At 44.4% G+C, this 24,006-nt stretch overlaps 1 protein-coding gene across 4 annotated transcripts in view; it reads left to right on the forward strand.

Annotated features, from left to right (window-relative positions):
• The window catches only part of ATP6V0A2 (ATPase H+ transporting V0 subunit a2), a 47,837-nt gene that overhangs the window by 13,489 nt on the left and 10,342 nt on the right, over positions 1-24,006 (forward strand). For all 4 annotated transcript variants that reach the window (XM_004054106.5, XM_019038444.3, XM_055358372.2 and 1 more), the window contains exons 5-15: positions 370-458; positions 1,954-2,080; positions 7,716-7,798; positions 9,324-9,417; positions 10,849-11,061; positions 17,587-17,737; positions 18,003-18,139; positions 18,399-18,586; positions 18,684-18,774; positions 21,411-21,529; positions 22,377-22,587. In XM_004054106.5, the coding sequence (XP_004054154.1) occupies positions 370-458; positions 1,954-2,080; positions 7,716-7,798; positions 9,324-9,417; positions 10,849-11,061; positions 17,587-17,737; positions 18,003-18,139; positions 18,399-18,586; positions 18,684-18,774; positions 21,411-21,529; positions 22,377-22,587 (1,503 nt within the window). The remainder of the gene's footprint in view (positions 1-369; positions 459-1,953; positions 2,081-7,715; positions 7,799-9,323; positions 9,418-10,848; positions 11,062-17,586; positions 17,738-18,002; positions 18,140-18,398; positions 18,587-18,683; positions 18,775-21,410; positions 21,530-22,376; positions 22,588-24,006) is intronic.

Raw genomic sequence — 24,006 nt, forward strand, 5'->3', positions numbered from 1 at the left:
AAAGAATAGTCCATGTAGTAGCACCTTATGGAGCTAAGTATAGAAGAGACAAGTGCATCTGTTCCAAACTTAGTTTCACTTGATATGATAGTGACCTTTGATAAAGTTACTCTATCTTGGATGAAGGCAATGAACTAAATTATAACTGTCTTTTATGTAAATGTCTTCAAGTGGCTTACAAATAAAGGATGGGGAAGTTATCTTTTCATTTATGAGGATTGAGTTATAAATCTAAGTTACCTTAGAAGTCTTTGCACCCAGATCTGAGTAGTTAGTTAGGATGCCCTATAAACTTGTTTGAAAATTTGACATGAGAAATAAAGTGTCACTTTTAATGAGACACACTTGGTTTCATATGTTTATTTCTAGTTTGAACCCACTTATGAAGAATTCCCTTCCTTAGAGAGCGATTCTTTGTTGGATTACAGCTGTATGCAGAGGCTGGGAGCAAAACTGGGGTAGGTGACAAGGCCTGGGGTGTCAGGCTTCATACTGCCCTTCTTGTAAAAGGCAGATGAGCTCCATAGAAGGGATGAATGGAGACCATTTTAAAGCCTAGGGTTCAATGAAACATAGTGAATATTTGTTTAAGAAACACTGTATTCCTGTACTTGTTGAGCTGAATTACTCAGCTGTATTGACTTTTTTACTCAACACAATGGAAATTTCTTTTGGTATAATGAGCTAGAAAGAAACAACATTTATGTGATTCAGTGTTACTTCTATAAGCCTAAAACAATTGGTCATTCAGGCATCAAATCTTGTCTAGTAGAAACTTGGTGGCTAAACCGAGTTGGTTAGTTTTTTTATTAATCATACTTTAAAGATCTCCTGCTGCTGTTTATTCTTGCTGCCTACTGAAACTACTGGTAATTTGTTTCCTCGTGCGATTTGTGATTTTTAAAATTATTATGAACTCATGTTTCACAGTTCCTGATCTGAAGGAATTCAGTGATATTTAGTTTAAGGGTGTTTTCCTCCAGAGAGAATTTGTTTTGACATTTGTCAGGTACCTGGGAGTGCTCTGTCAACCTGGAATCATTTCTCAGCATTGGGATTTTTTTGTTGATTTGTTTTTTGATTGTGCCAGGAATGTGAATTTAAGCCTCAAACCTGAGTGAATTTTAACCTGTGGTTATAAATTCTTAGGGAAGACTTCTCCCTCCATCTAGAACCAAAATGGAAATAAACAAGTTTACATGCAGGCTCCAGGCTCCTTTGCAAGGTAGATTTTTTTCTGGTCCACCCCTTCACTGAGGGTGTAGCTCTTTGTGCATGGAGCAGTCCCAGCTGGAGAGGTGAGTCAGTTGTATCTGCTCACCTTATCTAGACCCAGTGCCTGGCTCCTGCATCCCATGCTGGCCTTAAACTCAAGTTCTTAAGATACGGCGTTCAGTGTAATAATCAGGACAGCTGTGAGGTCCTGTTTTCCCTTTGGATTCCAAGAATTTCTCTCTTTTTTTTTTTTTTTTTTTTTGAGGCAGAGTCTTGTTCTGTCGCCCAGGCTAGAGTGCAGTGGCCCTCTAGCAACCTCCGCCTCCCAGGTTCAAGCGATTCTCCTGCCTCAGCCTCCCGAGTAGCTGGGATTACGGGTGCCTGCCACCATGCCTGGCTAATTTTTGTATTTTTAGTAGAGACAGGGTTTCAGCATCTTGGACAGGCTGGTTTTGAACTCCTGACCTTGTGATCCACCCGCCTCGGCCTCCCAAAGTGCTGGGATTACAGGCACGAGCCACTGCGCCCAGCCAAGAATTTCTCTTTATTACAAGCTCATCTCTACCTTTAAAAAGAAGTTTCAAAAATATTCTGACCGGCACCTGAGATGTTTTGCAGTTGGAGGGCTCTCAGGATGTCTTCACCACTTGGTAGAAATGAAGTCTTCATCATTCTTAATGTAGTTTGATAACATTTATTGCTTTCAGTTGACTACAGATTGACTTTATTCTTTCACAGATTTGTGTCTGGCCTAATTAACCAAGGAAAAGTGGAAGCATTTGAAAAAATGTTGTGGAGAGTCTGCAAAGGGTACACCATCGTGTCCTATGCAGAACTGGATGAATCCCTTGAAGACTCTGAAACAGTGAGTAAATGTCACCATCACCTTTTAGCAATGACGGACTAACAGCAGAGTTGGAGATATGGTAGAAAGAATGTTTTTCTCCTGAACCATTTGACAATAAGTTGTTAACCTGATGCCTTATCTCTTCAACCATGTATAGTGTGTATAGTTCCTGAAATCAGGGACATTGTCTTATATTGCCATCACATGACCATCAGTCAGGAAATGAATGTAGATACATTACTATGTCCTGAGCCTTGAATCTCATTCAGGTTTCACCAGTTGTCCTAGTATTGTCAAAGCAAAGAATGTAATTTAGCATCGCGTGTTGGATTTAGTTGTCATGTCTCTCTCTTTTTTTAAACTTTCTTTTTTTCTTAAGGAGATGGGGTCTCGCTGTGTTGCCCAGGCTGGTCTCAAACTCCTGGCCTCAAGCGATCCTCCCACGTAGGCCTCTCAAAGCCTCCCAAAGTGTTGGGATTACAGGTGTGAGCCTCCTCACCTGGCTTTTTTTTTTTTTTTTTAACTTTTTATTTTTGGTAGAGATGGGGATCTTACTATGCTGTCCAGACTGGTCTTGAGCCATCCTCCTGCCTTGGCCTCCCAAAGTGTTGGGGTTACAGGCATGAGCCACCGTGCCAGGCCTGTCCTGTCTCTCTGATCTCCTTCATTCTGGGACAGTTTCTCAGACTTCCCTTGGCTTTTGTGACCTTGACATTTTAAAATACTGCAAGTTTTTTTGGTAGCGTGTCTCTGGGTTTGGGTTTCTCAGGTGTCTTCTCATGATTTGACTCAGGTCACGTGTCTCTGGCAGGAGCGTTGCTGAAGTGAGGCTGCGTTCTTCTCATTGCACCGTCAGGTGCCACATGTTTCTGTTTGCTCCATTACTGGTCGTGGTCCCTCTGATCACTTGATTAGTTCCATTACTGGTCGTGGTCGCTCTGATCACTTGATTAGTTCCATTACTGGTCGTGGTCACTCTGATCACTTGATTAGTTCCATTACTGGTCGTGGTCACTCTGATCACTTGATTAAGGCACTTCTCTTTAGACTTCGCTGTGAAGTTACTCTTTTTTTGTGTTTGAAACTGTAAATATCCCATTCTTCATCAGGTTTTCAGCTTCCTCATTTATTTCCTATTTTATTTGATGGGTTCCTGTTCCTTTAATTATTTATTTTGATATTCACATTCTCCTAGATTTGGCCAGTTGGAATCCATTCAGGCTGGCTTTTATATCCATTTTACACGTTCCCATCACTTTTTGAGCACTTGTTTGTACAACAGGATGTCCAGATGCATGTTGCAATTCCTCTCACACGGCTCTGGAATCAACTGTTTCTTCAAGGAGGCTGTTTTTTTTTTTTTTTTTTTTTTTTGAGTGCAAATCTTGGTATTTTGAAGCCAAGATGTGGCTTCTGGGTGTGCCCGTTGTTACTGAGGGGTTGCTTTTCCTTGGCTGTGTCAGAGTAGCTTGGGGACACACACAAAAGCACATGCACATATACATTTACAGCTGTGGGCCAGTTACTCTCCCCCAACCCCATCCATTCCCATGTACATACCTAACAGCTGTGGGGCCAAATGGTTCAGAAGGGAGGGTGGAGGCAGCGGGGAGAGACAGAGTCATAATCACCCTTAGGATATCTGTTTTTTAAACTTCAAAGTAAAAATAACTGTTGTTTTAAATGAGGATGAACTGCTGATCTACTAAAGGTGGAAAAGGAACTTGGTTTTCTTAATTTTGAGGAAAGGTTGTTTTTTTTCTAGGTTGGCCTCAGAAATTTTGGCTGTAAGATTAATATACATCTCATAGTAGTTTTAACACATAAAGAGAAATTTGGCTGTGATTGATTGATTGATTGATTGATTGATTTTTACTTTTTTAGATGGAGTCTCACCCTGTTGCCCAGGCTGGAGTGCAGTGGCATGATCTCAGCTTACTGCAATCTCTGCCTCCAGGGTTCAAGCAATTCTCCTGTCTCAGCCTCCCGAGTAGCTGGGACTATATAGGCGCGGACCACCACATCTGGTGAATTTTTTTATTTTTAGTAGAGACGGGGTTTCACCATATTGAAACACCATCAGGAGTTAGGTCTTGAACTCCTGACCTCAGGTGATCCACCCACCTCGGCCTCTCAAAGTGCTGTGATTACAGGCATGAGCCACCGCGCCCAGCCTGTGATTTATTTTTGGGTTTCTAAAATAAAAATCTAATCCGTTTGAAATCTAATCAGTTAAGTCCTTCATTAACCACACACTTGTAATATTTTCTACTTTTTTGTGGCTTTTGTAACTGCCAGTGACCATCGTTAATTATCCTTCAGTTGTGACCTTGATGACTTTTCTATTTCAAGCTGATGATTAAAACTAAGATCAAAACTGTTCTGAAGTAGCATTTACATATTTTTTGAGTTTTTTCTTTATTAAGAGAAAATATCAGTAATTCTCATGCGAGCATTTACTCAAGTTAAAATTTTTTTTTAATAGAATTTGAAAGTTCTCTTGTGCCTCTGCAACCTCCACCTCCCGGGTTCAAGTGATTCTCCTACCTCAGCCTCCCAAGTAGCTGGGACTACAGGTGCACACCACCACTCCTGGCTAATTTTTGTATTTTTAATGGAGACGGGATTTTACCATGTTGGCTAGGCTGGCCTTGAACTCCTGACCTCAAGCGATTGCCTGCCTTGGTCTCTCAAAGTGCTGGGATTATAGGCATGAGCCACCATGCCTGGCCTCTTATGCCAAATTTTTATGGAATATGTTAAAGGGCAGTAAACATCTGTGAAGGAATACAGAGAATGGATAGATGTATATCTTGAAAATACAATCCCTGTCCCCACGGTTATAAAGAAAATGCATGTCCATTATAGAAAATTGGGAACAATGTAGAAAACAAGAAGAAAAAGAAGTCCCTCGCAGTCTCCTATTCTGAGCCACTGTTAACATGCCAAGTGTGTTCTCTCAGTCTTTTTCTGGGTAAGGTAGGGGTATTTTATCTGGTAACTTTTACTCAGGTTCTAGGATTTGTTTATAGTGTCAGGTTTACTGTCTTTTGGGTTCAATGTCTGACCCTCTTGAAGTTATTATAGACCTTAGAGACTATTTTTAGCCGTTTTCCTCCATTGGTGTTTCTAAGTGCTGACCATTCTCTCTGCATCAAAGCTAGACATGGGCGCTTTCTTCGGTTGTATAGATTGTGTTTTTCTGTTGTGTGTGGCATTTCTTCTGCCTTGTGCCTTAAGTGGTTGTGTTCCTTGACACACTACTATGTTGCCCAGGCTGGTCTTGAACTCCTGGGCTCAAACAATCCTCCTGCCTCTGCCCAGCAAAGTGTTGGGATTACAGGCCTGGGCTCAAACGATCCTCCTGCCTTGGCCCCCTGAAGTGTTGGGATTACCATTCCCAGCCTCTTTTTCCTGGTTCTAACTCTTTTCTGACAGTGTGAAGTCAGCTTCCATTATCCTCAGTGTGTCTAGTGGGTTGCTCAGTTAACTGACTTATTTATTCATTGTATTCATTCTCCCAGCCACATCCTCCATCTCCTCCTCCTGCCATCCCCTCCCTCCCACCACCGCCTGCCTGTGCTATGCTGTAGCTCCCCAGTCTGTGCTCCTGTTCCCTGGGCTCAGGGCTCAATTTTTGGACAGCTTCTCTCTTCTTTCTGCCTTTAGAGATCTCACATAATTTTATGATTTTAAATATCATGCCCCAAATGTATATATCCCTAGCTTGGACCTGTCCCCAGAATACTAGACTTTTATGTCTGTCTACTCCGTATCTCCTTTTAAGTATCTGGAAGACCGTTTCTGCTTTTGCCTAAAACTGAACATCTGATCTTCCTTCCCAGACCTGCCCTTCCAGACCCATTGATCTCACTGCGCAGGCTGAAAGCCCTGGGCTTCTCCCCACTCTTCTCTGTTTCTTGCGTCTCACTTGAATCCCTCAGCAGATCTGGTGGCCATGTCTTCTAAATAGAGAGTCCCGCCGCCTCTCCTTGCTCTTCCTCCCTCCTGGTCCAGGTCTCGTCCCGCACCTGCCTTGCCTGGCTGGGCCCCTGCTCCTGCCTCTGCCTTAGCCTGGTCTCTTCTCCTGGCATCCAGAATGATCCACAGGAAACCACAGTCAGATCATTTCATTCCTGTACTCAAGACCGTCCAGGGGCTTCCTGTTTTCCTCAGCGAAAGCCGTGTGGAGCCGCACAGTGGGCCTGTGGCCCTCGTCATTTCTCTGAGCTGTGTTACTACATCCCTCCCAGGCAGTGCTGGCCTCGTCGAGTCTCCTGACTGTGCTTCTGTGTGTACTCCTCTGCTTGGAAGTCTCTTCTCCCAGTGGCCATGGGGCTCGCGTCCTCACCTCCTGCATTTTTTTTTTTTCCATTTACCCTGACTTGAAGCTCACCTGCACGTCTTTATGCTCAGATGTCACCCTCTCGGGGAGATCTTCCTTGCTCATCCTATGTGAGATCACAGTGCCCAAGCCCACCCTCCCTCCCTCCCGTCTCCTCATCCTGCGTCTGTTCTTTATAGCACTTACCTCTACCTGGCGTACTTTCTTTGTTTCTTTTGCTGTCAAGTTGAATATAAGTTTAAGTTCCCTTCCCCTCCCAGGTCAGGGATTTTTGTCAGTTTTCTTCACTGCTGTATCCCTAGCACCTATAATAGTGCCTATTCAGTTTTTATAGAATTCTGTTTTGTTGGATACTTGTAAATACAGGGTGATTCTTATTATTTACAGTAGTTATGCTTCATAAAGTCACTGAGGGCTGAGCACGGTGGCTCATGCCTGTAATCTCAGCACTTTCGGAGGCCGAGGCAGGTGGATCACCTGAGGTCAGGAGATCGAGACCAGCCTGACCAACAAGGAGAAACCCCCGTCTCTACTAAAAATACAAAATTAGCTGAGTGTGGTGGTGCATGCCTGTAATCCCAACTACTCGGGAGGCGGAGGCATGAGAATTGCTTGAACCCAGGAGGTGGAGGTTGCGGTGGGCTGAGATTGTGCCATTGCATTCCGGCCTGGGCAACAAGAGACAGACTCTGTCTCAAAAAAAAAAAAAAAAAAAGTCACTGAAATCTCTGAATTATCAACTATGGAAAAACTCACTGCTCCTAGGGGAAGTACGGGAGTTGAGTCATTTACATTGAGCTCCCAGCCAGCAGCTTTGTGACTCGAGCCCGAACGAAGTGTCCCTAACACATGCCACATCTCCGTCAGGGACATCACAGCCGTCTTGTGCTCAGGACAGCAGACTGCACCTCAGCCCTACACTCGGGGCCGTTTATACCGTGAAATCACCAAAAAAAGCACAGAAGTGTGAAAAACACGATACCAAACAGACTCTGAAAAGGACACTTGGTGATAGTCTGAGAGCAGAGATGGGAAGGGAGGGCGTCACCTTGTTGGACTTTACCTGGGAACGCGGGTGTCAGGTGCCTAAAAGTTTTGGCTGCTCTGCACATGACTGGAAGCGCTCCGTGGATTGGTTTGGGGCTGTTACTACAAGTAGGTGAATTCGTAATTACAGAATCCTCAAATAAGGAGGATTGACTGTATTGAATGAGTGAATGAATGAACGCTTTGACAGTGTTTGAGCTGCCGAAGTTCTAGAAGTTTATACACGCAGAAATAACACTTATCCTTATTCATTCTTTGTAGGGGGAAGTCATAAAATGGTATGTCTTTTTAATATCCTTTTGGGGAGAGCAGATTGGCCACAAGGTTAAGAAGATATGTGATTGGTAAGAAAAAGAAACATTTCATTTCATTTATGTCTTTATATTCAGTCACCTCTAGTTTTCCTTCAACATCCCTCTGGAGTCAGAAATAGAGTGGCTGCTAGTTTTTGTTATATGGTTCTTTGCTGCACTGCCAAGTTCTTAAACATTTAATTTGTCATCTCTCTTACCAATGCATTACTTAAAATAATTTAAAAGTAGAGACTGTGTTAATAATATTCCCAGAATTGACTTTTTTCCTTGGGGATCAGGGCTTCAGATTGGTTGAAAAAGGAATAAAGTTTTTATATGTTGTGACTTATGTTGCTTTGAGCTACCAGTCGGGCTTACCTGTCATCACTGAGCATGTGGCATCTCTTCTGTCCTGGGTACCCTGGGGCAGGGGTGTGACGTGTGGTGAGGAGGAGGCGCTCAGGGGCCTGTCTGGATGCAGAGCCTCCCTGTGTCACTGTCTCACTGGACTCACTTGGACAAGTGACCAAGCCTCAGTTTCTTCATCTGTAAAAGGGGAGAGTGATTGCTTTCTTATAGGTCTTTTAGGACTAAATGAAATGATCAGGTAAAAGACGTCAGTTCGGCATAAGGCATCAGTAGTTTTGAGTTGTGGTACAACAATAATCTGTGACTTAACTCCTGTCAGCAAATGGGAACATAAGCAAAAGCCAAACAAAGTCAGAAAACTCCTTTGCTTTCTTCCCCCCATGGAGAACTCAGCTTGCCTTGTTTCTTGCAGGGTGGAGGGGGGTTTGGGCATTTTCTGTTTACTAGAATTTGGTTCTCAATTGGTGGAATAGAAAGTAATTTCAGGTGTCACCTGGATAAACCTTTTATTTTCATAGATAGATATTTGTTTTACTGCAGATTAAAAAACTGGCCCCCAGCTCAGCAAACCCATGATTTCACAGATATTGTTGCTTAGGATAAGGCTAGAATAGGTATTTAATTTTTCAAAGGCAGAACTTAAAGAAAAATAAAGGTATGGTGTTAACATATGAAGGTGGTCCGGGAATGGCTGCAGTTTGGGGACACAGCTCGGCATTCCCCCGTGCAGTCTGGGCGCCGAGTGGCCGAGTGGCCCTGAGAGGAGCCAGGGAGACTGCGGACCCTGTCAAAGGCAACTGCTAGGAAGCCAGAGCTCTTTTCTCCTTTTGTTTTCGTGTGTGTGTGTGTGTGTCTGTTGTGTGTCTGTGTGTGTCTTTGTGTTTGTGTTTAAACCTGTTCAGTGATTCCCAGCCCAAGGATATTGTTGAATTTTAGGAAGCTGGAATTGGGAATGAGCTTCCAGGAATCATTGAGGGCAGGAGTGGAATTTGGATCCCAGAGGGAGTTTGCTAAATTTATCTCACTCAGCAGGTGCTTGTTGAGCATCTGTATGCACGGCCCGACCAAGGGCAGATGACTGCATCTGCACCCGTGTCTCCCAAACGGCTGCTTTCATTCCGTTTTGCCAGAAGATGTGCCGGGGAGGTGAACGTGTTTAGTTCTAGTGCCGACAGATGTGAGACCGTGTTCAACTCTTGTCTTCCAGCTACCACTGCCACGTGTACCCCTATCCAAACACAGCCGAGGAGCGGAGGGAGATCCAGGAGGGGCTGAACACCCGCATCCAAGATCTCTACACTGTGAGTAAGCTGGAAGTGGATTGCCTCTTTATCTGAGGGCGCCAAACATTTACACGTATATTTTCTCTCTTTTTTAACATAGATAATATTGGTCGTAGACAAATCAAGATGTTCTAGTGAGATTGGAATGTTGCTTCCCTCCCTCCTCCCCATGGAAGTTTTATTTTAGCAACCTGTTAGGAACCAGAGTAGTAATGACAAGGCTTTAAAAAAAGATTCTGTGGTCACCTTTGATATGTTGGATGGTAATTCTTTTTTCTTTTTCAGACAGGGTCTCGCTCTGTCGCCCAGGCTTGGAGTGCAGTGGCATAATCTCAGCTCACTGCAACCTCTGCCTCCTGGGTTCAAGCGATTCTCCTGCCTCAGCCTCCCAAGTAGCCAGAATTACAGTCACGCACCACCATGCCCGGCGAATTTTTGTATTTTTAGTAGAGACAGAGTTTCGCCATGTTTCCCAGGCTGGTCTAAAATTCCTGACCTCAAATGATCCGCCCACCTCAGCCTCCTAAAGTGCTGGGATTACAGGTGTGAGCCACCATGCTCAGCCTGGATTGTGATTCTTTTTTTTTTTTTTTTTTTTGAGGTGGAATCATGCTCTGTTGCCAGGCTGGAGTGCAGTGGTGTGATCATCTCAGCTCACTGCAATCTCTGCATCCCAGGTTCAAGCAATTCTCCTGCCTCAGCCTCCCAAGTAGCTGGGATTACAGGCATGCGCCACCACACCCTCCTAATTTTTTTGTATTTTTAGTAGAGACGGGGTTTCACCATGTTGGCCAGGTTGGTCTCGATCTCCTGACCTCGTGATCCACCCGCCTCGGCCTCCCAGAGTGCTGGGATTACAGGTGTGAGCTACCGCCCCCGGTCTGGATTGTAATTCTTGATCACAAAAGACAAGCCAGCTCCAGTTAACATGGTGAGGGCATTATTTTACCAGTAGGATTTAAATTCATTTTTCTCTTGATGACAGTGAGGGTTCTTGTTGGCATGAAGTGTCCTTCTGACTCAGTTAAGCGAGAGGATTTCTTGGTAGGATGGGATGGGCGTTGGTGGCTCACAGGGTTGACAGGGGTGAGGCCAAGCTTGGGAATGGGTAGGAACCCAGGGAGCTTGCTGGATCCTCGTAGGCCATCACGCTGCCGCAGTGACGATGGCGTCTAACCATTTCCTGTGCCCTAGGGTCATGTTCTCCAGAGGCAACCTCCCAAAAGAGGGCATCTGATTGATTGAGCTTAGATTTTTCTGCCCACCTCCAAGTGGTACTAGGGGCAGGGAGAAGGAAGGAATGGCTCCCTTAGCTGCCACCAGGATAGGCAGGTGCCTGGAATGATTCTCTGTCAATGGGGAGAAAGTCCTCTAAGGGAAGTCGGGTGCCAGGTGGACAGAAACAAAAACATGCCCACTCCACTGAAAGCCCCTGTTGTTCTTCCCCAGGTACTGCACAAAACCGAGGACTATTTGAGGCAAGTGCTATGTAAAGCCGCCGAGTCTGTCTACAGCCGTGTGATCCAGGTGAAGAAAATGAAGGCCATCTATCACATGCTGAACATGTGCAGCTTTGACGTGACCAACAAGTGCCTCATTGCTGAGGTCTGGTGTCCTGAGGCGGATTTGCAGGACCTGCGCCGGGCACTGGAGGAGGGCTCGGTAAGGCTGCCTTCCTCTCCTCTGCCAGGAACAGAAGAGAGACTGATGGAACTGATAAATTCAGAGAAAAAAAGGAAGTGAGAATTTCATAGAGTAATGAGAATGCAGTGTGTTGACTCTTCTTTTGTTTTTTTAAAATATTAATTAACAAAATTAAAATAGAGATGGGGTTTTGCTGTGTTGCCCAGGCTGGTCTCAAACTCCTGGCCCCGAGCGATCCTCCTGCCTCAGCCTCCCAAAGTGCTGGGATTACAGGTGTGAGCCACTGTGCCCAGCCTTGGCTCTGTTTTTGAACTGAAATTATGGAGAGCTGGTCATTCAAAGCTGTATGTGAGTACATGTGTTTTTAAATTGCTCTTTTGAGTAATTCATTCACATGGTTTAAAAGTGAAAAGAAATAAAAGAGTATGAAAGACACAGTGCAGTGGCTTCCTCCCACCCCATAGCCTTACTTGTCCACTTCCTCCACTCAAAGATAACCATTACTTCAGTTCTGTTATTTCTTTGAGTTTCTTAACTGTAGATAAGCAGATAGGAGTAGATATTATTTTTCTTTCTTTTTCTTCACAAAATGGCATTATTCATACTATTCTTTTCACTTAATAAAACTTCTCTATTTTTCTTATAACTATTTAATATTCTGTTGTGTGCATACCATGGTTTATTTAACTAGTTTTCTGGTCATTTAGGTAGTTTCCGCTTTTACAAATAGCACTATGATGTCAAATCTATTTGTAGGATAAATTCCCAGAAATGGAATTACTGGACTGATTTTGATAGATGTTGTCAGCTATTGTATTTCTCTCATTATGAGTGAAGGGGAATACCTTTTTTTTGTTTAAGAGCCTTTTGGCTGGGCACAGTGGCTCACGCCTGTAATCCCAGCACTTTGGGAGGCCGAGGCAGGTGGATCACGAGGTCAGGAGTTGGAGACCAGCCTGACCAACGTGGTGAAACCCCATTTCTACTAAAAATACAAAATTAGCTGGGCGTGGTGGCACATGCCTGTAATCCCAGCTACTTGGGAGGCTGAGGCAGGAGAATTGCTTGAGGCGGAGGTTGTGGTGAGCCAAGATGGCGCCATTGCACTCCAGCCTGGGCAACAAGAGCAAAACTTTGTCTCAAAAAAAAAAAAAAAGAGCGTTTTCAATTTTCTTTTTTTTGTGAACTATCTGTTCATATTCTGCAGCCATTTTCCATCGTATGTTGGCCTTTTTCTTACCAATTTCTGTTGGCTCCTGGTCTGTGACACCAGTAAGAATATTTTCCCCAGTTTGTCCCTCGTCTTTTGACTTAGGATGTTTCTGTTTGTTTATTTGTTTGTTTGTTTTGGCCATGCAGAAGTTTTTTGTTAAATATAGTTGAACTTATCCATCTTTGCTCTTACACCTTCCAGATTTTGAATCACAGGTTTTTCTCACTGCAAGGTTATAGTGTAATTCTTCCATGTTCCTGTGAGGTTTTTCTTCTACATTAAACTCAGTTTTTGGTCATGGAAAGAACAGGTTTACATATTTCAAGTGACAGTTAAGGGAACACCTTTTTCATGAGCTTTTTGGTTATGTAACCTTGTCTCATTACATAATTCTGTGATGATACAAATGTAAAATATAATGTCCATTATGACATAAACATGAAATACCCAGTGCTGAGAAAGACAGCAACACGTAAATAGTATTTTGTTATTTAGAGTAGGAACCACCTATTTGAGAGATAAACACAGCCACCTATTTGAGAGATAAACACAGATGATTCTTCTTTTCTGAGGTGACATCAGTTTGAGGGACATGACTAGTACTCCTGTTATGTGTGGTGTATGTGCTGCTTTGTAACTTTCAAGGTGGCTGCATTCGATTCAGATCGAGCCCATGGTGCTGCTTCTGCCATCTCCTGCGTGCATATGCACTGGGGTCTCTTGAGAGCTGCGTATTAAGGTCTCAGTGACCACGTGTCCACCTCCGGCTGCATAGCTGTTCTTTGCTCCGCTCGTGGGCACCGACTCTTGGTTTCTCGTCAAGGGTACTGAGCTCTCAGCCCACCTCTTACTGCTCATAGTCCCTGTCTCTTCGCTTTCCTCATCTGTCCTGTCCTGTGTTATTTTTCTCCGTAAGTAGGTGACTGAGACGTTCTCCAGTGTTGATGAAAGCTGGCTCATCACCTGCATTCCCACACCTCATGAATCTGGCTCTTCACAGTTGCCTTGGTAGTCAGCTTGTGTCTACAGGATGCCTTTTTTTTTTCTGTCGCCAAGATTGAATTTGATCAGGCACACAGGGGTCTCACATGCAGAACTCCTAACAGGCTGTGCCAGGCGGAAGCGGGGAATCTCAGCCTCCAGCCTGCAGATCCCAGTTCTTGGGTTCACTTGGCTGCCTGAAGCTCTCTAGTCACTTGGCTGCCTGAAGCTCATTCCCTAGAGAAGCCTCAGAGAGGCTTGCAAGAATCATATTCTCTGAATTCTCATGTTGATCACAGTGGCTGTCTGCTGCTTTTTATAATTGGAAGTGAGTTTTTCTGGAAATAAAATTCTGGGCTCATTTTTTTCCCCCTTGAGTATCTTACACATGTTCCTCCATCTTGTTCTGGCACCTTGCTCCCAACAGAAAGCCTGATGTTAATCTAATTTTCTTTTCCTTGTAATTCATGTGGTTTTTTAGTTTAGTTTTTTGTTTTGTTTTGTCTAGAAAAATATCTTTTCTTTTTCTTTAAAGACCAGTGATTTTCAGCCTGGGCAACATGGTTAAACCGCATCTCACAAAAAACTCAAAAGTTAGCCGGATGTGGTGATGCACCTGTAATCTCAGCTACTCTGGAGGCCGGGGTGGGAGGATTGCTTGAGCCTGGGAGGTTGAGGCTGCATTGCACTCCAGTCTGAGCAACAGAGCCAGACCTTGTCTCAAAAACAAACAAACAAACAAACAGTGATTTTACAGAATGTCTCTCTCTCTTTTTTTTTTTTTTGGAGATAGAGTCTGGCTCTTTCACCCACGCTGGAGTACAGTGGCATGATACTGGCTTACTGTGCAACCTCTGCCTCCCAGGTTCAAGTGATTCTCATGCCTCAGCCTCCCAAGTAGCTGGGACTAGAGGTCTGCACTACCATGCCTGGCTAATTTTTGTGTGTGTATTTTTAGTAGCGATGGGGTTTCATAATGTTGGCCAGGCTGGTCTGGAACTCCTGACCTCAAGTGATCCACCTGCCTTTACCTCCCAAAATGCTGGGATTACAGGCGTGAGCCATCGCGCCTGGCCCAGAATGTGTCTCTTAACGTGGTCTTTCTGTATGTTCTTTCAATATATAGTCTTTGGCGGTGGTTTTGTTAATTTCATAAACGTTCTCCTGAATTATAGTTTTTGGTATTTGCTCTACTGTCTTGCTTTGGTTTTCTTCTTTTAGGACCTCCTGTCATCTTTCAGTGGAACCTTCTTTGCTTATCTTCAGTATCTGTCACTTTCCTTTGAATCCTTTTTGTCTTTCATTACTGCTTTTTGATTTGTAAGATTTCCCCTCTTCGCGCCTTCTGTTTCTCTTACGGCAGTATGAGGAAGGGTTCTTCACTTTTGTGTTCCTTCTAGTTTTGTCTTACTTCTGAAATAATTTCTTTCTTTTTTTCCTAATTCCTTCTTGAGTTCTGTTACCTCATTTCTGAGTCTTTTAAAATCTGATTCCTGGTGCTTTTTCCTGTCTTGTATTTTTTTTTTTAATTCTTTTAACTCCTTTTGAAACAGTAACAATGGTTTTATTTGTTTTGTGGACATTCTTTCTGGCATCTTCTCACTGTCTGTGGGGATGGTATTCTACTCCTTGGCTTTTTTCTTCTTATGACGTTATGTAAGATTGGGCTTCTCCCTCCTCTTGCTGACTTTTAAATGAAATTAGACTTTTGAGGCTGGATGCGGTAACTCACGCTGGTAATCCCAGCACTCTGGAGGCTGAGGCGGGCGGATCACTTGAGTCCAGGAGTTTGAGACTAGCCTGGCCAACATGGCGAGACCCTGTCTCTACTAAAAAATACAAAAAATACACAATGGAAAAAAAATTAGCCAGGCATGGTGGCACGTGCCTGTTATCCCAGTTACTTGGAAGGCTGAGTCACGGGAATCCCTTGAACCCCAGAGGCGGAGGTTTAAAAAAAAAAAAGATTTATGGAACATGGTGAAGATGCTTAGCTGCTCAAGGAAATTCATTTTTTAGACAAGGTCTCACTCTGTCTCCCAGGCTGGAGAACAGTGGCAACAGTCGTAGCTCACTGCAATCTCAAACTCCTGGGTTCAAGCAATCCTCCCGTCTCATCTCAGCCTCCTGAGTAGCTGGAACTACAGGCATGCACTACTATGCCTGGCTAATTTATTTATTTATTTATTTATTTATTATTATTATTATTTTTTGTAGAGATGGAGTCTCTACAAAAGACAGTGTCTGGTCTTGAACTCCTGGGCTTAAGTGATCCTCCTGTCTCAGCCTCCCAAAGTGCTGGGATGACAAGCATGAGCCACCATGCCTGTCCTGCTCAAGGAAATTCTATATTATTACACAAGCAATATAAATGTATATTTACATGAAATTAGTTTTCTGGCAGATGTTTATGGTACTCAAGGAACTTTTAGAAGGTGGCAGGTTCAGGATAGCATTCCTAACCTCACTGACGGTTTTTTCTTTTTTTTATTTTTTGGGTACTGAATGCAAACACGTCGGGTCCTGGATCTGAGATGTCCTCTGTGTTTCTCTTGTGAACTCCTCTGTCTTTTCTCTTTCGTTCCTGTCCTGCTCAGTTTTGATCTCACTCCCAGCAGTTTCTCCTCAGCGTGTGGCCCCTCAGCAGGGGAGGCCCTGGCAGGTCAGTGCTGTGAGTTTAGGGACTGGGCTGCCCCGCCCCAACCCCTACAGACTTCACTGCCCATGGCCCCTGTGCTGTCGCCTACTCTTGGACTGGACAGAACTCTTCCCAGTTCCAGCTGCTTTTTGTGGTTTGGCCTCCTCTGCTTTCCCAGGGAGGATCTTTCTGGCCATTTTGGGTGTTGTTGGCCCAGGCCCCTTGGAGGCCACATTGCTTACTTGCATCCTCTGCTCTGGAGGCTGCTGGGTAGGTCTTGTAGCTGTTGGTGGTTTCCTCACCCATTTGTATTTTGGGGACATGGTTTGGCTGTAAATGCCATCCGTAGGCTTTAGGTCTTGCTAGCTGGTTGCACTTTCTGTTCTGAAGGGGACTTGGGGACGTTCAAAGCTGTGCCACCCTTGAGAATTTCCCCAGAACCCCATTACATGCATACGTTTTAAAAGACACATTTTGGCCGGGTGCAGTGGCTCACTCCTATAATCTCAGCACTTTGGGAGGCCGAGGTGGGCGGATCACCTGAGGTTAGGAGTTCGAGACCAGCCTGGCTAACATGGTGAAACCCCGTCTCTACTAAAAATACAAAAACTAACCAGGCGTGGTGGTGTGCAATGTAATCCCAACTACTTGGGAGGCTGAGGCACGAGAATCGCTTGAACCTGGGAGGCAGAGGTTGCAGTGAGCCGAGATCACACCACTGCACTCCAGCCTGGGTGACAGAGCGAGACTCCTTCTTTAAAAAAAAAAAAAGAAAGACTTATTTTGACCAGAAAATCTACTATTCTGGCAATAACCTGTTTACCTTATTTTAAAAATGTTTTCATTATAAATCAATATAATGCATTTCAGAAGAATTGCAAACACTGATGGATAAAGTTATATTTATGATTTTGCCGTAATAGAATTCATGTTGACATTTTGGTTTATTCTTGCCTTTCTCATTTTTTTATTAAGTATATTGCAGTTGTCTCAAACTTCCTCTTTCTTCACCGTTTTTAAGAGATAAAGTACTCAGTGTCAGTTTTCTGTCAGTGACTGAGCCGACTCCATACCCACGTGCCCCGCATTCCCCAGCCCCCATTCACTTCCGGCGCATTCAGTCCTGCTCTCGCCCTTCCTTCTTGGAGACCACAGCCCCCAAGTGCCGCCCTTGCCAAGCCCCTGATTCCTCACAGATGGACTTTTCCTCCAGCCCCTCTGGCTGCTCTTGACCCTGTTGAGTGGAGATTAATCCTGCACCAAAGCCACACACACAGTGTTGCCAAAGCAGTAACCCAAGGCTGGGCACGGTGCTCACACCTGTAATCCCAGCACATTGGGAAGCTGAGACAGGTGGATCACCTGAGGTCGGGAGTTCGAGACCAGCCTGACCTACATGGAGAAACCCCGTCTCTACTAAAAATACAAAATTAGCCGGGCATGGTTGCGCATGCCTGTAATCCCAGCTACTAGGGAGGCTGAGGCAGGAGAATCACTTGAGCCTGCGAGGCAGAGGTTGCGGTGCGCCGAGATCACACCATTGCACTCCAGCCTGGGCAACAAGAGCGAAACTCCGTCTCAAAAAAAACAAAACAAAACAATAACACCAAAAAAAAAACAAAAAACAAAGCAGTAACCCAGATTCGTTGACTATGGGTAGTTATTTTCTTCTTGGATAGTAATTTTTTATCTTTCCTTGTTTATGTGGAAGAGAGAGAGTGGTGCTACAATCCCCTCATTCATGAATGTAATCCCCACAAATGAAACACCCCCCACTCGGATCCGCACCAACAAATTCACCGAGGGATTTCAGAACATCGTGGATGCTTATGGAGTCGGAAGCTACAGAGAAGTCAATCCAGGTTGGAAGTCTGATTTGTAAATACCCGTATTTCCAATGGCATTGCTGCGTTCTTGCTCTAAGAATGGAATAGATATTTGGAAAGAGAGGCTGACCGCTACTTTTTTGCTATCTTATTTAAAAGTATAAGGTTTTAAATGTAACCACACAATCCTATCTTGTGAATTCTGGAGAAAGTCAAGATCGTTATGTATCATTGTGTTTGAATGAACTCAGGTTTTCCATATTTGCTGTGAATCAGAAATCTCTTTCCCTTTTTTCTGCAGCTCTCTTTACCATCATCACCTTCCCGTTTTTATTTGCTGTGATGTTTGGAGACTTCGGACATGGCTTTGTGATGTTTTTATTTGCCCTCTTGTTGGTGTTAAATGAAAATCATCCCAGACTAAATCAGTCACAAGAGGTAAAAATATAAACACTCCAGCTCATATATCTGGTTAGGTGGCATTAACAGTGACCGAAAGAGAGACACCTCTTAGATGTTCGCTGTAGGCTGCGGCTGTGCTGGGCAGGTGTGTGGCCTGTCAGCTGCGGCTGACAGGGATGTCTGTGGGGCCAGGCTGTTTTCTGAGAAGTGAGTGGTGAGGGTCGTGCCCACACCGACAGCTGTCACATGGACACCCTCCAGTAACCATATTCTGCCCCCGCCTTGCCCTTCACAGATCATGAGGATGTTTTTTAATGGCCGGTACATCCTCCTGCTGATGGGGCTGTTCTCAGTGTACACTGGCCTCATCTACAACGACTGCTTTTCAAAGTCAGTCAACCTGTTCGGCTCTGGGTGGAACGTGTCGGCCATGTACAGCTCCAGCCACCCACCCGCAGAGCATAAGAAGATGGTGCTTTGGAAGTAAGTGTCCCATAGCTGGTGATGCTCAGGGTGGAAAGCATGTTTCCTAGACCTTCCTCCTCCCAGGTCAGCCTCCTCACTCTGCTTTTTGTTACAGCGACAGTGTCGTCAGGCACAACAGCATTTTGCAGCTGGATCCAAGCGTTCCTGGAGTGTTCCGAGGCCCTTATCCCCTTGGCATTGATCCTGTGAGTGCACCACGCTCTGTCGTTGTCTCTGGATGCTCTGTGGCGCCACCTAGCTTCGGGCGCCACGAATTTCTCTAGACTGTTGAGCAGGGTTCATGCTGCCCTGAGCGGGAGGTGCTCATTAGCCCCTGTGCATCCCAGTCCCGGACACTGGGAGGGGAGGCCAGGAGCTGGGGGGCCCTCCGTTTGGGAAGGTGAGGTCAGAGGAAGTCCTCAGAGAGCCAGGGCTGCGTTCTGTCACGTGTCCTACCTATTTTCCTCTGGCTAAAAATGGCACTTCAGTAGCCCCGAAATGTGTGCCATTTCCTACATTTCTTCCTCGTATATGTGAACTTTTAAAAACCCTTGATCTCGAAAGAAATGGTATGGAGTGTTAGAGCTGAAAGGAAGCGTGAGGTTATTATGGTGCTTATTGGGGTAGTTGTTTGGAATGGGAAAAGCATTAATAGAAAGAAAATGGGGAAGTACTCACGCCTGTAATTCCAGCACTTTGGGAGGCCGAGGCGGGTGGATCACGAGGTCAGGAGATTGAGACCATCCTGGCTAACACGGTGAAACCCCATCTCTACTAAAAATACAAAAAATTAGCTGGGTGTGGTGGCGGGCACCTGTAGTCCCAGCTACTCAGGAGGCTGAGGCAGGAGAATGGCGTGAACCCAGGAGGTGAAGCTTGCAGTGAGCCCAGATGGCGCCACTGCACTCTAGCCTGGGCGACAGAGCAAGAGACTCTGTCTCAAAAAAAAAAAAAAGAAAATGGAGAAGTAGCCCTAGGGTGCCAGGACCCCCAACCCCTTCAAGGGCTCAGCAGGCGGTGGCTGAGGCACTGGACCGCAGGGCTGGGTGGGGTTTTCCTGAGCTGTCAGGAGTCTTTCTGGAGAATCAAAAGAATGACTGAGAAACCATCTCAAAGTTGGTTTGTGGATGTAATTGTGTACAGTCATTAAACTGAGCAAAAAAAGTCTAGCATTCCTTAACCTGGGCTCTCCAAGGAGGAAGTATCTCTTAGTGTGTTCTGTTTATTCTTATCTCTAATCATGATTGGTATAATTTCATGTTGTAGCATTAAGTCTTAATGTAATTGAAAACTTGGAAACATCGCTACAACAATTTCTTTAAGATACAGCATTTTGGAGCCAAATTCAGTAATAACTTGTAGCTTTGTGTTAAGGAAAGAAATATTTCTGAATAAGGGACCCAAGGAAGAAAGTTTGAGTGAGTTTTTTTTTTTGGGAGGCATAGGGGAAAATTGGGGTATGGTTTTGTCTTCTTTCTGTTTTAACTTAATTTTAAACTAGGCATTACATTAATTTGGTTCAAAAGTAAACCAATGTGTGTACGTTATACATATAAAATACGTATTTTAAAATAATATATAAAAGTATGTATAATATAACTATATCAGCGAAGTTGACTGGCCTCCAACTTCTCAGCCCTGAATACCTCATTCTAAAATCTTATTTTTGCAAGGGCAAAATGAGATAGTTCAGGGCTAGGAACTGGGAGGCTAGAAATTTTAAAATTAGCCGGGAGTGGTGGTGCGTGCCTGTGGTCCCAGCTTCTCGGAAGGCTGAGGTGGGAAGATTGCTTGAGCCAGGTCAAGGCTACAGTGAGCCCTGATTGCTCCACTGTACTCTAGCCCCTGGGCAGCAGTGAGACCCCTTATCTTAAAAAAAAAAAAAAAAAAAAAAAAAAGGTTGGGCGCGGTGGCTCACACCTATAATCTCAGCACTTTGGGAGGCCGAGGCAGGCGGATCACCTGAGGTCAGGAGTGTGAGACCAGTTTGGCCAACATGGCGAAACCCTGTCTCTACTAAAAATACAAAAATCAGCCAGGCGTGCTGGTCCAGCTACTCAGGAGGCTGAGGCAGGAGAATCGCTTGAACCCAGGAGGTGGAGGTTGCAGTGAGCCAAGATTGCGCCACTGCACTCCAGCCTGGGTAACAGAGTGAGACTCCTCAAAAAAAAAAAAAAATTCTCTTAATAGACCCTGTTTCCCTTTTCCTAACCCACCTGAAGGGCAGGCTGTAGGAATTAATTTTCAGACAGTAAGAGAAGCAGTCAATGAGTGGGGAAGTTATGGGGACTCAGACCGGCCGGGGCACCGTGGGGAGGTCAGCCATGGTCTGGAGTCCCTCTTGGCACATCTTGGGTTGGCCACTTGCAGCATTTCTGATTTCATTGTATTCACAGCTAAACTTTATGACAAAATAGACATACAGGAGCATGTATAGCACATGTATGTAAATGTGTGATAACACATGTATGTCTCCTGCCCAGGTAGAGGGGACATAATGCAGGACCTTGAGAGCATCCTGACCCTTCCAGTCTCTGAGCTGTGTGTGACTCTCCCTTGCCTTGCCTTTTGTCAAGACTTCCTAGGCACATCTCCCTAAACCCTATGTGGTTCCATCTGGCATCCTTTGACGTTAACACCGATAAAATTCTTTTGTAACTGTCTGTGGCCGTGGTTTAAGGAAATCAATGGTTCTCAGATTGAAAGCATAAAAAGAAAAGCCTGAATATTGTTTCCTTCTTAAACTTAGAGCCACCTTTCAAGTTAAGACAGGAACTTTCTTGAGTGTTACCTGTTGAAGGAAGTTAAAGATTCTGTTTTGTCTTGTTTGGTTTGGTTTTAGATTTGGAACTTGGCCACAAATCGCCTCACTTTTCTAAACTCTTTCAAAATGAAAATGTCCGTGATTTTAGGAATCATTCACATGACTTTTGGAGTCATTCTGGGAATATTTAACCACTTGTAAGTACAGATTTTTTTAAGCAATATTTATAAACCAAACTTGGCATTTCTTCAATTTTGCTTCTTGTTGGTGACTGTATTTATTGGGTAAGGGGCAGCCAATATGATGTTGTATTTACATGATTCTGTTGAAGTTATTTAGATTTTCTGTGGTTTCAGCAATTCATTCAGCAAATATGTATTTATCGAGCGCATAGTAGTGCCAAGTGCTGTTCTAGGCACTAGGAGTTCAGCAGTGAGGAGGGCAGAAAAAAGTTATTGCCCCAGTGGAGCTTCCATTCAAGTGAGGGAGACATGTGACATGTGCATTCATGTCGATTTCCAGAAGGGTTGCTTGTCATATTCCTTTTTTATTTTACAAATAAAAAATCTTTTTGTTTTTACTTTATTAGAGCTAGTATATGAAGAGTAAGAGATGGTGTCATTTTTCTCTAACTAGACCTGTTCATTCTGATCTCTAAACATAATTTGTATAATTTGATGCCGTAGCTTTAAGTCACTATAACTGGAGTCTTGAAAAACTTGTAACAATGTAAGACACAGTATTTTGGAGCCAGATTCACTAATATTGTGTAGCCTTACTTTAAGGAAGGAAATGTTTCTGAATAAGGGAACTAAGGAAGAAAGTTTGAGTGAGATTTGACTGCAAAAACTGTAGTAGTTTTGGCCGACCTCACGTCTCTTCCTCGTAGATGTATCTGGACACTCAGATGTATCTGGAGTCATCATATGAGAAATGATGTTATTCTGAAATTCGCTTTATAGTTTAGTTGCAGAGAGTTTAATTTACTCTTTTTAACTTAGGCTGATCTTGTTCATGGGTTGATTGATTCCTTTTCTTTCCTAGGCACTTCAGGAAGAAGTTCAACATTTACCTGGTTTCCATTCCTGAACTTCTCTTCATGCTCTGTATCTTTGGATACCTTATATTTATGATTTTCTACAAGTGGCTGGTTTTTTCAGCAGAAACCTCCAGAGTTGCTCCCAGCATTCTGATTGAATTTATTAACATGTTTTTATTCCCAGCCAGTAAAACAAGTGGCCTTTACACAGGGCAGGTGAGTCATCTTCCCACCCTCATGAACTTAATGAAAGTATTCCCAATAGTCTTTTATTCTGAGCAGTAGAAGTGTTGGGGTGATCTCCACAGACTCCCAGGAGCCTGGGAAGGCTGCTTCTGTCTCTGCGTGTGTCATCACTGGAGGATGCCAGTCCAGCTTGACTGCTGTGTGCAGGCAGCATGACCAAACTCGCTGCCACTCAGTAGCCATCGAAACGAGTAGGAAGAGGCCGGGCATAGTGGCTCATTTCTGTAATCCCAGCACTTTGAGAGGCCAAGGCTGGCGGATTGCTTGAGCCCATGAGTTCGAGACCAGCCTGGGCAACACAGCAAGACCTCATCTCTACAAAAAATAAAAAATTTGCCAGGCATGGTGGCTGCACCTGTAGTCCGAGCTACTTGGGAAGCTGAGGCAGGAGGATCGCTTGAGCGCAGGAGGTCCAGGCTGCAGTGAGCCATAACTGCACCACTGCACTCCAGCCTGGGTGACAGAGCAAGACCCTGTCTCAAACCAAAACCAACAAAACTGGTGGGAAGAAAATGCATTACCAGAGGGATCCTGAGGGCTGCCCAGTCCCCCATTTAGAAGGGACCACCTGGATCACAGCACATGGACCCTTTCAAAAAATGAGCTTTCCTCTCACTGTGCGTTTGTGTGATGTCACGGTGGGCTCTAAGGGCTGACTGCTCTGCTTGGAGGCCCCGCTCTGCCGTTTCCTCAGGATGGAGCTTTGAGCAGATGACTAACTTTTCTCTGCCTCCATTTCCTCATTTGTAAAATGGGACTAAAAACAGGAGCTGGTTCATAGTATAGCGCACGTGTCCAAAGTGCGTACGAACGTGCTTGCACAATCCAGCTACTCAGTAAATGTCAGCATTTGCCATAGTTCTTACCCACCTTACATTGAGGGTCTTTCTGCTGTGAGCACCACGGCATCTCCTGCCCACGGATGCTGGTCCAGACATGGCTCACCACGTTGTAAAGTGTCTGTGAGGACGTCTGGGGAAACCCTCCCAGTTGGTAGTATCAGAGCCTGTGTTCCTCCTGAGCTGTGTTTTGGTTTTTCATCGTGTTGACCTGTGAATGGAGCATTTGGTTTTGTTTTTCACATTCTGTTGGGTGCTGGAAAGTTTTAAGTCGGATTTGAAGCTCAACTTAATGGAACTTTGGCCTCGTTGACGAGATGCATATTTGCGTTCTTTTTGAACTTTTTGTTTCTGTTTTTTTTTTGGTTTCTCTTGTTTATGATTTTTAAGAATTGTATTTTATCATTATTTTATTGAAGCTTTGTACAATGGCATAGATACCACAGATAAATGCAGGGGCGTTCAGTGGGCACAGGTGCTATGGACAGAAAGATCAAGGAAGGGCAGCTACCTTTCTTTAGTACCTGCCGCATACCTGAGAGTGTGCTTT

The sequence above is a fragment of the Gorilla gorilla genome, chromosome 10 (assembly GCF_029281585.2).
Source record: "Gorilla gorilla gorilla isolate KB3781 chromosome 10, NHGRI_mGorGor1-v2.1_pri, whole genome shotgun sequence".
Classification (NCBI taxonomy): domain Eukaryota; kingdom Metazoa; phylum Chordata; class Mammalia; order Primates; family Hominidae; genus Gorilla; species Gorilla gorilla.